Source organism: Pseudoliparis swirei, chromosome 17, assembly GCF_029220125.1.
Source record: "Pseudoliparis swirei isolate HS2019 ecotype Mariana Trench chromosome 17, NWPU_hadal_v1, whole genome shotgun sequence".
In the NCBI taxonomy this organism is placed as follows: Eukaryota; Metazoa; Chordata; class Actinopteri; order Perciformes; family Liparidae; genus Pseudoliparis; species Pseudoliparis swirei.
Genome location: NC_079404.1, coordinates 899397 through 914646, shown reverse-complemented (window position 1 = coordinate 914646; position 15250 = coordinate 899397). Strand labels below are relative to the sequence as shown.

Sequence of the window (15250 nt, the reverse complement as noted above, 5' to 3'; positions counted from 1 at the left end):
GGTGAGGAACTCGTGAGGAACTCGTGAGGAACTGGTGAGGAACACGTAAGGAACACCTCAGGAACTGGTGAGGAACTCGTGAGGAACCTTGTTTCTGTTCTGGTGCTTTCAGGTTAAACTACTTTAATCAGACTTCCTGTGATTGACAGGAGAGAACTTGCCCACTCTCTCACATTCCTCTCAAAGCAGCTGGGAGACACACTCACACACACACACACACACACACACACACTCACACACACACACACTCACACACACACACACTCACACACACACACACACACACACACTCACACACACTCACACACTCTCACACACACACACACACACACACTCACACACACACTCTCACACACACACACTCACACACACACACACTCTCACACACACACTCTCACACACACACACACTCACACACACATCCCCGTATGGGCATCGGACTGAGGACCGAGTGGATCCACAGTGGAAGTGAGGACCACTCTTTCTGCTATATGTAAAAATAAATGAATGTTGCATTTGAGCACGAGGAAGCTCCCTGACTCACACACACACAGGGGAGCAGTGTGTAGCAGTGTGTAGCCGTGTGTAGCAGTGTGGAGCCGTGTGTAGCAGTGTGTAGCCGTGTGTAGCCGTGTGGAGCTGTGTGTAGCAGTGTGTGTGTGTAGCAGTGTGTAGCTGTGTGTAGCAGTGTGTGTGTAGCAGTGTGTGTGTAGCAGTGTGTGTGTGTAGCAGTGTGTGTGTGTAGCTGTGTGTAGCAGTGTGTAGCTGTGTGTAGCAGTGTGTAGCAGTGTGTGTGTGTAGCAGTGTGTAGCAGTGTGTGTGTGTAGCAGTGTGTAGCAGTGTGTGTGTGTAGCAGTGTGTGTGTGTAGCAGTGTGTAGCAGTTAGGGCTGCAACAACGAATCGATAAAATCGATAAAAATCGATTATTAAAATAGTTGGCAACGAATTTCATTATCGATTCGTTGTGTCGCGCGATCATTACGGCGCTCAATAAGTCACGGAGTGTAAACAAAATAGATTTGAGCGCAGAGCAGCGCAGGAGAAACCAGAGGGAGGGAGAGACGGAACGCTGCGTTGTGAGAGCCAATCAGCGCTGAGCTGCTCCTCTGTTGATGAATCTAATTGGCTGCTGCTGCTCACGTGGCGCTGGATGCGGAAGTCATTCACGTCATCGGAGACATTCACGGAGCTAAGTGCGCCTCCGGGTGACGTCATGACCCCAGACACCAGGGCGCTACATGTCACCACGTGTGGCATTTCCACAAGAGGATAACGTAGAAAACGTGGTTATTTATTCCGTGGCGGATAGCGGAAAATATTTTTCCATGGAGAAAGGCAACGGAGATAAGCCACGCCCCCACTCGCTGTGAGCGCTGCGCGCGCAGACATTTAACGGAGCGGAGCGTGAGCTCTGATCGCTCTCTTAATGAAGTATCGAGACTAAAAATATGCTAAATCACATCGTTTTTAACGTACGGGTACTTTGTTAGCATCGCTACACCGTGCAGCGTGACAGCAGCAGATGTAGCGGACTAACATTCAAGCTAACCTAACTTCCCAAACGCTGTCGACATCTGAACGCTGATTGGCCGAGACGCGACACGTCCCATCAAAGATGTTCTATTGTGAAGAAGAGCACCACTCCACACTTTCTCCGCGTCTCACTGCAATCTCAACGGCAGCGGGCCAGGTGAACAAAATAATAAATCGGAACGCGTCTCTGATATTGTTCAGGGGGCGGAGCCACATGGGGACCACTGCTCAGGAGAGGAGAGCTGTCTGTCTGTTTGTGACGGTTCATCACCATGGTGACCAGTGAACAGGTTCATCACCATGGTGACCAGTGAACAGGTTCATCACCATGGTGACCAGTGGGTCTCCAGGACCTTTCCATGACTTTAAACCAAATTTCCATGATTAAACATTTTGTGAAAACTCTGTCTATACGTGACAAAGTGAGAAGATGTAGTATTTAAACTAACAATGAGAATTCCAAAGCATACCGTATAAATTAAAATGTGAATAAAACAAATTTGCATTAGTTTTCCAAATATTTTGGGATTTTATTTTTTTCAATTACTTTTCTAGGCCTGCTAATAGCCATTTAAAAATTCCATGACTTTTCCAGGTTTTCCATGACCGCACGGACCCTGTTTTGAATAAAGGGTTGAAAATTAAAGTTTTTTTGTTTTTTTATCCGATTAATCGATTAATCGATAGAATAATCAACCGATTAATCGATTATCAAAATAATCGTTAGTTGCAGCCCTAGTAGCAGTGTGTGTGTGTAGCAGTGTGTAGCAGTGTGTGTCTGCAGGTGGGACCCCCATGGGGGGGGGGCTCATTAGCATATGTGAGCGCCCCCATGTTCCCAACGAGGACATGGAGGAGCGTTTAGGAGCCGCTGAGCATCGAGGAGGAGAGACATCGATGCTCATGAGATATGTTTAGACTAATAATATATATATATTTATATTTATATTTGTGATATCCTCTCAATATGATATATATATATGAATTATATTAGTAATACTTATTATATTAGTGATATCCTCTTAATATGATATATATACATTATATTAGTAATAATTATTACATTAGTGATATCCTCTCAATATGATATATATATACTGTATATACAGGACTGTCTCAGAAAATTAGAATATTGTGATAAAGTTCTTTATTTTCTGTAATGCAATTAAAAAAACAAAAATGTCATGCATTCTGGATTCATGACAAATCAACTTAAATATTGCAAGCCTTTTATTTTTTTTAATATTGCTGATTATGGCTTACAGCTTAAGAAAACTCTAAAATCCTATCTCATAAAATTTTAATATTTCCTCAGACCAAGTAAAAAAAAAGATTTATAACAGCTGAGTGTTTGTCAAGGCTCAGGAAACCCTTCCAGGTGTTTCGAGTTAATTAGACAATTCAAGTGATTTGTTTAATACCCTACTAGTATACTTTTTCATGATATTCTAATATTTAGAGATAGGATATTTGAGTTTTCTTAAGCTGTAAGCCATAATCAGCAATAAATCAGAATAAAAGGCTTGCAATATTTCAGTTGATTTGTAATGAATCCAGAATGCATGACATTTTTGTTTTTTTAATTGCATTACAGAAAATAAAGAACTTCATCACAATATTCTAATTTTCTGAGACAGTCCTGTATATATAAATAATTTACATTCGTAATAATTATTATATTAGTGATATCTTCTCGATATGATGTATATATATATATATTTATATAAGTTGAGTAATAATTGTTTTATTAGTGATATCCTCACGCTGTGTTCGGCTCCCGGATGTCAAGCGGCCGGCCCAATGTGCTGCACCTGGTGGGCATCACAGAACCCCATTGTCATGTTAACAGCCCCTCAGTGTGTGTGTGTGTGTGTGTGTGTGTGTGTGTGTGTGTAGGTGTGTGTGTGTGTGTGTGTGTGGGCATGTGGTCGTCACATTTGCATTTAATGCCTTCAGATTACTTGTTTTAACTCGTGCTAAACGTCTCACTCCATGGGGCTAATTTGATGAGGTCACGGTGCGACCCCGTGACCTCTCTCTCTCTCTCTCTCTCTCTCTCTCTCTCTCCACGTTCACTAAGTGAAGCCAGCTGAGTCCCAGAGAGGGGGGGGGGCCGGAGCGTCTTCACTCAGCGGACATGAGCTCAGTGTGTGTGAGTGTGTGCGTGTGTGCGTGTTTATGAGGCTATACTTTCTTATGTTTTCAAAACTCTTCAAAGAGTTAAACTCAAAGTTTAATTAATAACTTTAACTTTAACAAACGTGCTGCTGTCCATTCGACTTCAGCTCGTTGAAACTTTATTGTAATAACGTTAGCTTATTAAAAACAACGTAGCCGTAAGTATGCATATCTCAACATGTTCTCACACACTCACACACACACTCACACTCACACACACACACTCACACACACACACACATCCTCTCACATGAAAGCCGTCCACAGGCACCGTGAGAGCCCCCTGTGGAATGTGAGGGGGTCCGTTGAAGTCCCGATCCACAGACTGGAGGGTCCAGACTCCAGAGAATAGGCCTGAAGGACGCCATGTTGGAACCTCAAGGCCGCCGCCGCCCCGGCGCCTCCAGAGGGGGGGGGGGGGGGGGTCTGGCTTTTGATCAGTTCACAAGTTACACTTCTCTTCTCATGCAAATGCCGATCTTCAAACGGGCCGGGTCCCTTTCGGATGTCCCGTAAGAGGTCCCTCCTTCAACGGGGCCTCCACGAGGACCCGGGGCCCCCGAGCGGAGCGCGGCCCCCCAGGTGTAGGCGGGGGCCGTTGGGACGTCCTTTGTGCTCAGCGGGGACTTTATTGACTCACAATTAAGGGATTAGGATCCAGATTACGGGATCCACGTTGAACAGGTCCAAGTCTTTCCCACAGCACTTTGGACCCCCCCCCCCCCATCATAAATATTATTCCTCATGTTTATGAGACACACGTAATCCGAATTTGAGAGGGCAGCTCGACTCCAAGTGGTCTAGAGTCTGAGGTGCTGGTCCTCCTCTCTGATTGGCCCTCTGAGGTGCTGGTCCTCCGCTCTGATTGGCCCTCTGAGGTGCTGGTCCTCCGCTCTGATTGGCCCTCTGAGGTGCTGGTCCTCCGCTCTGATTGGCCCTCTGAGGTGCTGGTCCTCCTCTCTGATTGGAACTCTGTGTTTCTGTGTTTCTCTCATTACGCTCCTATTAAATTCGGTGCTGCCGGAACACTGAAGAAGTGAAGAAGGAGGAGGGTGAAGCGAACTCTTCGTCAAGGTCGTGTTCCAGAGGAAGCGGCCAACAATGGCGGTGCTAATCCCCCCCCCCCCCCCCCCTGGACCAGGGGCCCGAGGCCTCCTGGATTATCTGACAATTAGCACCAATTGTGCCGGACGGCATCACCGTAATGTTCTACATTTCTTTTTAACAGCGGTTACTTTCCTCTTCTCTCTCCCCCTCCTCCTCCTCTTCTTCTCCTTCCTCTTCTTCTTTCTCATCAAGATAGCCGGCGCTCTCTTCTGCCTTTTCTCATTTAAAATGAAAGCGTTTGGGTTTAATTAGGCGTGAGGATCTTGTGTGGAGGAGTAAATGGGTTCTGATCCGTGTGAAGGACTCGAGCAGCGCGGCCCGTGGCCCCCTGCGGTGCCGGTTCTGGCTGGATGAGCCGACTCCATCTCACCAGCCTAAGAACTGCACCGAGCCGGGTCTACTGAGCGGACCTCCAGCCGGACCGACAGCTGATCTGCAGTCAGTTCTCATGGTGGAGCCACCGCTGCAGGAGGCGGAGCCTCGAGCTCCACCCGGGCTGCTGTGTTGGTGCAGAACTCCACGAGGTCACACACACACACACACACACACAGTAACCCCTCCAGTGGCTGTGGGGGACTTCCAGCCTTTGATACTTTACACATAATTGATCCATAAAGCGTTGAATGACTATGAAGCTTAATTATATGGATTTGAGCTGCCGGGCCACGCCCACTTCTACTGGCTCCTCCTCCCTCTGGTTCTCATTCCACGTGTGAGAGGTGTTCTCACCTGGAGGGGGGGGGGAGACGAGAAGAAAGAAGGGGAGAATATGAAGTGTGTGTGTGTAAACCGACCCGAGAATATGTTATTAAAATGCAAAGTGTCGTCCTTCAGATCAAAGGTACGTGCATGATGGCCTTCATGGTGACCTGAATGATGACCTTTATGGTGACCTTTAAGATGACCTTAATGATGACCTTAATGATAACCTTAATGATGACCTTTATGGTGACCGTTATGATGACCTTCATTCAATTCAATTCAGTTTATTTGTATAGCCCAATTTCACAAATTACAAATTTGTCTCGGAGTGCTTTACAATCTGTACACATAGACATCCCTGCCCCAAAACCTCACATCGGATCAGGAAAAACTCCCAAATAACCCTTCAGGGGGAAAAAAAGGGAAGAAACCTGCAGGAGAGAACAGAGGAGGATCCCTCTCCAGGATGGACAGAACAATAGATGTCATGTGACCAGAAGGACAGATTTAGAGTTTAAATACATTCAATGAATATGACAGAGTGTATGAATAGTTCATAGTAGGCATATTCCACGATGGAGACCTCCACGATCCATCAGGCAGATGGCGGTGGGGAGGAGGAGTGGGCGGAGTCTCAACAGGACAGTGGCGTAGTCAGGGCAGGAATTCCACCCAGACGATCCATCAGGCAGATAGGATCTATGCCGTCTCATAGGGTCCGATGGCCCCATGAGTCGTAAAGTCAAAAGGACTTCCGGGGAGAAAGCAGAGTTAGTAACGTGTGATGGAGAGATGAAAATTCATCCTTAAGGAGAGAAAAAAGAGGAGATAGGTACTCAGTGCATCCTAAACGTCCCCGGCAGCTATAAGCCTATAGCAGCATATCCAGGGCTGGACCAGGGCAAACCTGATTCAGCCCTAACTATAAGCTCTGTCAAAGAGGAAGGTCTTAAGTCTACTCTTAAACGAGGTGACTGTGTCTGCCTCCCGGACTGAAGGTGAAGCTGGTTCCATAAAAGAGGAGCTTGATAACTAAAGGCTCTGGCTCCCATTCTACTTTTTAAGACTCTAGGAACTACAAGTAGTCCCGCATTTAGTGAGCGTAGCTCTCTAGTGAGGCAATATGGTACTACAAGCTCCTTAAGATATGATGGTGCATCACCAATCAAGGCTTTGTAGGTTAAGAAGAATTTTAAAAGTGATTCTTGATTTTACTGGGAGCCAGTGCAGAGCAGCTAGTGCAGGAGTGATGTGATCTCTTTTCTTAGTTTTAGTGAGAACACGAGCTGCAGCATTCTGGATCAACTGGAGGGACCTAAGAGATTTATTAGAGCAGTCTGATAATAAGGAGTTGACTTAAGAGACTTATAGAGCAGCCTGATATCAGGAGCTGCAGTAATCCAGTCTCAAGTAAAACGCGTGAACCAATTTTTCTGCATCTTTTTGAGACAAGATGTGCCTGATTTTTGAAATATTACGTAGATGAAAGAATGCAGTCCTTGAGATTTGCTTTACGTGGGAGTTAAAGGTCAAGTCCCGATCAAAGATAACGCCAAGATTCTTTACAGTGGTGTTGGATGCTAGGGCAATGCCGTCAACAGAAACCACATCACTAGATAATTGATCTCTGAGGTGCTCAGGGCCGATTAAAATTACTTCGGTTTTGTCTGAGTTTAACATCAATAAGTTGCAGGTCATCCATGTTTTTATGTCTTTAAGACATGCTTGAATTTTACCGAGTTGGTTGCTCTCCTCTGGTTTTATCGATAAATATAGTTGAGTGTCATCTGCATAACAATGAAAGTTTATGGAGTGTTTCCTGATAATATTGCCCAAAGGAAGCATGTATAAAGTAAATAAAATTGGTCCAAGCACAGAACCTTGTGGAACTCCGTGATTAACGTTGGTGGTTATCGAGGCGTCATCGTTTACAAATACAAACTGAGATCGATCTGATAAGTAGGATTTAAACCAAATTAGTGCCGTGCCTGAAATGCCAATCGACTGCTCCAGTCTCTGTAACAGGATGTCATGGTCAATGGTGTCGAATGCAGCACTAAGGTCTACTAGACCAGGACAGAGAGGAGTCCTTTATCTGCTGCCATTAAGAGGTCATTTGTAATTTTCACCAGTGCCGTCTCGGTGCTGTGGTGTTTTCTAAATCCTGATTGAAATTTCTCAAATAAACTATTATGATGTAGAAAGTCGCACAACTGATTTGCGACCACTTTCTCAAGGATCTTGGAGAGGAAGGGGAGGTTAGAGATCGGTCTGTAGTTAGCCAACACCTCTGGATCCAGAGTGGGCTTCTTCAGGAGAGGTTTAATAACAGCCACCTTGAAGGAGTGTGGTACGTGGCCTGTTAGCAGAGACACATTGATAATATCTAATAGAGAGCCGCCAATTAAAGGCAAAACGTCTTTAAGCAGCCTCGCCGGATGGGGTCCAAGAGACAGGTAGGCGTGTCAAGTAGAAACCGTTGAAGATAATTGGTCACGGTTGATGGGAGAAAAGCCTCCAAATATACACCAGGGCATACAGCGGTTTCCAAGGCCATTCCACTTGAGGACAGATTGGCACTGGTTATGGGCAAGAGAATATTAATCTTGTCCCTAATAGTTAAAATCTTTTCATTAAAGAAGTTCATAAAGTCATTACCACTAAGGTTTATAGGAATGCTCGGCTCCACAGAGCTGTGACTCTCTGTCAGCCTGGCTACAGTGCTGAAGAGAAACCTGGGGTTGTTTTGATTTTTTTCTATTACTGATGAGTAATAGGCTGCTCTGGCATTACGGAGGGCCTTCTTATATGTTTTAAGACTATCTCGTCAAACTAAGCGGGATTCTTCGAGATTAGTTGAACGCCATATGCGTTCAAGCTTTCGTGACGTTTGCTTCAGTTTGCGGGTCTGAGGGTTATACCAGGGAGCAAACCTCCTCTTCCTCACTGTCTTCTTCTTCAGAGGGGCTATTGAGTCCAGTGTCATTCTCAGAGAGCCTGTGGCACTGTCAACAAGATGATCAATCTGGGACGGACTAAAATTAGACCAGCAGTCCTCTGTTATATTGAGACGTGGTATCGAATCAAATACCGAAGGAATCGCTTCTTTAAATGTAGCTACAGCACTATCAGATAGATATCTAGAGTAGAAACTTTTGACTAACGGAGTACACTCCGGTAGTATAAATTCAAAAGTTATGAGGTTGTGGTCTGACAGAAGAGGATTCTGTGGGAAGACCTTCAGATGCTCAATGTCAACGCCATAAGTAAGAACAAGATCAAGCGTGTGGCCAAAGCTGTGAGTGGGTTTCTTTACTCTCTGACAGAAGCCAATCGAGTCCAACAAGGAGATGAATGCAGCACCTAGGCAATCATTATCAACATCCACATGGATATTAAAATCTCCAACAATAATAACTTTATCAGTTTTAAGAACCAAACTTGATATAAATTCTGAGAATTCAGATATAAACTCTGAATATGGACCTGGTGGCCGGTACAGAATCACAAATATAATTGGCTGTAGTGTTTTCCAGGTTGGATGTGAAAGACTAAGAACAAGGCTTTCAAATGAGGTGTAGTGTAATTTTGGTTGAGGATTAATTAATAGGCTTGATTCAAAGATGGCTGCTACTCCACCTCCTCGACCGGTGCCTCGAGGAATGTGAGTATTAATATGACTTGGAGGAGTCGATTCATTCAGGCAGACATATTCTTCATGGCTCAGCCAGGTTTCAGTTAGGCAACATAAATCAATGTGATTATCTGATATTAAATCATTTAGTAACACAGCTTTAGATGACAGAGATCGAATATTTAGGAGACCACATTTAATAGACCTGTTTTGTTGCACTGCTGAAATAATGGTGTTAACTTGTATAAGGTTATTGTGTACGACGGCACTTCTGCTTACTTTTGATTTATTTAATTGAAGTGGCCGTGACAGACACAGTCTCTACTCTAAAGTCAAGGGTGGGTAACTGCTCGAATGGAAGAGCAGAGAAGGGTGTTAAACTACAACTCTGCTCCCGGTTCCTGATCTGAACCCTGGGTTGTCATGGATTAAGTCCGTGATCAACTTGGTCATATTCGCAGAAATGAGACGCTCCGTCCAACGTGGGATGGATGCCGTCTCTCCTCATCAGATCAGGCTTTCCCCAGAAAGTCTTCCAGTTGTCTACGTAGCCAACATTATTCGCTGGGCACCACCTCGACAGCCAGCGGTTGAAAGACGACATTCGGCTATACAATTCGTCTGTCTGCACATTTGGGAGAGGGCCAGAGAAAATTACGGTGTCCGACAACGTCTTGGCATAAGCACACACCGATTCCACATTAATTTGAGTGACTTCCGACCGACGGGCTCGGGCGTCACTACCACCGGCGTGTATTACAATCTGACTGTATCTCCGCTTATCCTTAGCCAGCAGCTTCAAACAAGACTCCACGTCGCCCGCTCTGGCCCCCGGGAGGCACACGACTCTGGTCCGCGGCTTAATGATGACCGTTATGATGACCTTAATGATGACCTTCATGATGACCTTTAAGATGACCTTCATGATGACCTTCATGATGACCATTATGATGACCGTTATGATGACCTTCATGATGACCTTTAAGATGACCTGAATGATGACCTGAATGATGACCTTAATGATGACCTTAATGATGACCTTTAAGATGACCTTCATGATGACCTTCAAGATGACCTTTAAGATGACCTTAATGGTGACCATTATGATGACCGTTATGACCTTTATGGTGACCGTTATGATGACCTTTAAGATGACCTTCATGATGACCTTAATGATGGCCTTAATGATGACCGTTATGATGACCTTCATGATGACCTTCATGATGACCTTAATGATGACCTTAATGATGACCTTAATGATGACCTTTATGGTGACCGTTATGATGACCGTTATGATGACCGTTATGATGACCTTTATGATGACCTTAATGATGACCGTTATGCTGACCTTTAAGATGACCTTCATGATGACCGTTATGATGACCTTTATACTGACCTTTAAGATGACCTTCATGATGACCTTTATGGTGACCATTATGCTGACCGTTATGACCTTAATGATGACCTTTATGATGACCTTTATGATGACCGTTATGCTGACCTTTAAGATGACCTTCATGATGACCTTAATGGTGACCGTTATGATGACCTTTATACTGACCTTTAAGATGACCTTCATGATGACCTTCATGGTGACCTTCATGATGACGCCGGGACATGTGAACGGGCCGGACCATTAGGAGGTGAACGGAGTGAGTGGGCGGAGCTTCAGGAGGTGAACGTGTGAGTGGGCGGAGCTTCAGGAGGTGAACGTGTGAGTGGGCGGAGCTGCAGGAGGTGAACGTTGTGAGTGGGCGGAGCTTCAGGAGGTGAACAGCATTTCCTCTGGCGGGCTCCAGTGAGTCCACATGCTAGTGGACCAGTGAGTCCACATGTTAGTGGACCAGTGAGTCCACATGCTAGCGGACCAGTGAGTCCACATGCTAGCGGACCAGTGAGTCCACATGTTAGTGGACCAGTGAGTCCACATGCTAGTGGACCAGTGAGTCCACATGTTAGTGGACCAGTGAGTCCACATGTTAGTGGACCAGTGAGTCCACATGCTAGTGGACCAGTGAGTCCACATGTTAGTGGACCAGTGAGTCCACATGCTAGTGGACCAGTGAGTCCACATGTTAGTGGACCAGTGAGTCCACATGCTAGTGGACCAGTGAGTCCACATGTTAGTGGACCAGTGAGTCCACATGTTAGTGGACCAGTGAGTCCACATGTTAGTGGACCAGTGAGTCCACATGCTAGTGGACCAGTGAGTCCACATGTTAGTGGACCAGTGAGTCCACATGCAGTGGACCAGTGAGTCCACATGTTAGTGGACCAGTGAGTCCACATGTTAGTGGACCAGTGAGTCCACATGTTAGTGGACCAGTGAGTCCACATGTTAGTGGACCAGTGAGTCCACATGTTAGTGGACCAGTGAGTCCACATGCTAGTGGACCAGTGAGTCCACATGCTAGTGGACCAGTGAGTCCACATGTTGAGTGGACCAGTGAGTCCACATGTTAGTGGACCAGTGAGTCCACATGTTAGTGGACCAGTGAGTCCACATGCTAGTGGACCAGTGAGTCCACATGTTAGTGGACCAGTGAGTCCACATGCTAGTGGACCAGTGAGTCCACATGCTAGCGGACCAGTGAGTCCACATGCTAGTGGACCAGTGAGTCCACATGTTAGTGGACCAGTGAGTCCACATGTTAGTGGACCAGTGAGTCCACATGTTAGTGGACCAGTGAGTCCACATGCTAGTGGACCAGTGAGTCCACATGCTAGCGGACCAGTGAGTCCACATGTTAGTGGACCAGTGAGTCCACATGCTAGTGGACCAGTGAGTCCACATGTTAGTGGACCAGTGAGTCCACATGTTAGTGGACCAGTGAGTCCACATGCTTGTGGACCAGAGAGTCCACATGTTAGTGGACCAGTGAGTCCACATGTTAGTGGACCAGTGAGTCCACATGTTAGTGGACCAGTGAGTCCACATGTTAGTGGACCAGTGAGTCCACATGTTAGTGGACCAGTGAGTCCACATGCTAGTGGACCAGTGAGTCCACATGTTAGTGGACCAGTGAGTCCACATGCTAGTGGACCAGTGAGTCCATGCTGGGACCAGTGAGTCCACATGCTAGTGGACCAGTGAGTCCACATGCTAGTGGACCAGTGAGTCCACATGCTAGTGGACCAGTGAGTCCACATGCTAGTGGACCAGTGAGTCCACATGCTAGTGGACCAGTGAGTCCACATGCTAGTGGACCAGTGAGTCCACATGTTAGTGGACCAGTGAGTCCACATGCTAGCGGACCAGTGAGTCCACATGCTAGCGGACCAGTGAGTCCACATGCTAGTGGACCAGTGAGTCCACATGTTAGTGGACCAGTGAGTCCACATGCTAGTGGACCAGTGAGTCCACATGTTAGTGGACCAGTGAGTCCACATGCTAGTGGACCAGTGAGTCCACATGTTGAGTGGACCAGTGAGTCCACATGTTAGTGGACCAGTGAGTCCACATGTTAGTGGACCAGTGAGTCCACATGCTAGTGGACCAGTGAGTCCACATGCTAGTGGACCAGTGAGTCCACATGCTAGTGGACCAGTGAGTCCACATGTTAGTGGACCAGTGAGTCCACATGCTAGTGGACCAGTGAGTCCACATGTTAGTGGACCAGTGAGTCCACATGTTAGTGGACCAGTGAGTCCACATGTTGGTGGACCAGTGAGTCCACATGCTAGTGGACCAGTGAGTCCACATGTTAGTGGACCAGTGAGTCCACATGCTAGTGGACCAGTGAGTCCACATGTTAGTGGACCAGTGAGTCCACATGCTAGTGGACCAGTGAGTCCACATGTTAGTGGACCAGTGAGTCCACATGTTGTGGACCAGTGAGTCCACATGTTAGTGGACCAGTGAGTCCACATGCTAGTGGACCAGTGAGTCCACATGCTAGTGGACCAGTGAGTCCACATGCTAGTGGACCAGTGAGTCCACATGTTAGTGGACCAGTGAGTCCACATGTTAGTGGACCAGTGAGTCCACATGCTAGTGGACCAGTGAGTCCACATGCTAGTGGACCAGTGAGTCCACATGTTAGTGGACCAGTGAGTCCACATGCTAGGTGGACCAGTGAGTCCACATGCTAGTGGACCAGTGAGTCCACATGCTAGTGGACCAGTGAGTCCACATGCTAGTGGACCAGTGAGTCCACATGCTAGTGGACCAGTGAGTCCACATGCTAGTGGACCAGTGAGTCCACATGCTAGTGGACCAGTGAGTCCACATGCTAGTGGACCAGTGAGTCCACATGTTAGTGGACCAGTGAGTCCACATGTTAGTGGACCAGTGAGTCCACATGTTAGTGGACCAGTGAGTCCACATGTTAGTGGACCAGTGAGTCCACATGCTAGTGGACCAGTGAGTCCACATGTTAGTGGACCAGTGAGTCCACATGTTAGTGGACCAGTGAGTCCACATGCTAGTGGACCAGTGAGTCCACATGTTAGTGGACCAGTGAGTCCACATGTTGGTGGACCAGTGAGTCCACATTAGTGGACCAGTGAGTCCACATGCTAGTGGACCAGTGAGTCCACATGCTAGTGGACCAGTGAGTCCACATGTTAGTGGACCAGTGAGTCCACATGCTAGTGGACCAGTGAGTCCACATGCTAGTGGACCAGTGAGTCCACATGTTAGTGGACCAGTGAGTCCACATGCTAGTGGACCAGTGAGTCCACATGTTGAGTGGACCAGTGAGTCCACATGCTAGTGGACCAGTGAGTCCACATGTTAGTGGACCAGTGAGTCCACATGTTAGTGGACCAGTGAGTCCACATGCTAGTGGACCAGTGAGTCCACATGCTAGTGGACCAGTGAGTCCACATGTTAGTGGACCAGTGAGTCCACATGCTAGTGGACCAGTGAGTCCACATGTTAGTGGACCAGTGAGTCCACATGCTAGTGGACCAGTGAGTCCACATGTTGAGTGGACCAGTGAGTCCACATGTGGACCAGTGAGTCCACATGTTAGTGGACCAGTGAGTCCACATGTTAGTGGACCAGTGAGTCCACATGTTAGTGGACCAGTGAGTCCACATGTTAGTGGACCAGTGAGTCCACATGCTAGTGGACCAGTGAGTCCACATGCTGGTGGACCAGTGAGATCCACATGTTAGTGGACCAGTGAGTCCACATGCTAGTGGACCAGTGAGTCCACATGTTAGTGGACCAGTGAGTCCACATGTTAGTGGACCAGTGAGTCCACATGCTAGTGGACCAGTGAGTCCACATGCTAGTGGACCAGTGAGTCCACATGTTAGTGGACCAGTGAGTCCACATGCTAGTGGACCAGTGAGTCCACATGTTAGTGGACCAGTGAGTCCACATGTTAGTGGACCAGTGAGTCCACATGTTAGTGGACCAGTGAGTCCACATGTTAGTGGACCAGTGAGTCCACATGCTAGTGGACCAGTGAGTCCACATGCTAGTGGACCAGTGAGTCCACATGCTAGTGGACCAGTGAGTCCACATGCTAGTGGACCAGTGAGTCCACATGTTAGTGGACCAGTGAGTCCACATGTTAGTGGACCAGTGAGTCCACATGTTAGTGGACCAGTGAGTCCACATGTAGTGGAGCGGTGAGTCCGCATGTTAGTGGACCAGTGAGTCCACATGCTAGTGGACCAGTGAGTCCACATGTTAGTGGACCAGTGAGTCCACATGGTGGACCAGTGAGTCCACATGCTGAGTGGACCAGTGAGTCCACATGTTAGTGGACCAGTGAGTCCACATGCTAGTGGACCAGTGAGTCCACATTAGTGGACCAGTGAGTCCACATGTTAGTGGACCAGTGAGTCCACATGTTAGTGGACCAGTGAGTCCACATGCTGGACCAGTGAGTCCACATGTTAGTGGACCAGTGAGTCCACATGTTAGTGGACCAGTGAGTCCACATGCTAGTGGACCAGTGAGTCCACATGCTAGTGGACCAGTGAGTCCACATGCTAGTGGACCAGTGAGTCCACATGCTAGTGGACCAGTGAGTCCACATGTTAGTGGACCAGTGAGTCCACATGTTAGTGGACCAGTGAGTCCACATGTTAGTGGACCAGTGAGTCCACATGCTAGTGGACCAGTGAGTCCACATGTT

The 15250-nt window shown here is 47.2% G+C and overlaps 1 protein-coding gene across 1 annotated transcript in view; it reads left to right on the top strand.

The window, feature by feature from the left end:
* The window catches only part of tm9sf3 (transmembrane 9 superfamily member 3), a 200317-nt gene that overhangs the window by 161100 nt on the left and 23967 nt on the right, over nt 1-15250 (top strand). Inside the window, exon 13 of the mRNA XM_056436187.1 lies at nt 11399-11403. Coding sequence (XP_056292162.1) covers nt 11399-11403 — 5 coding nt within the window. The remainder of the gene's footprint in view (nt 1-11398; nt 11404-15250) is intronic.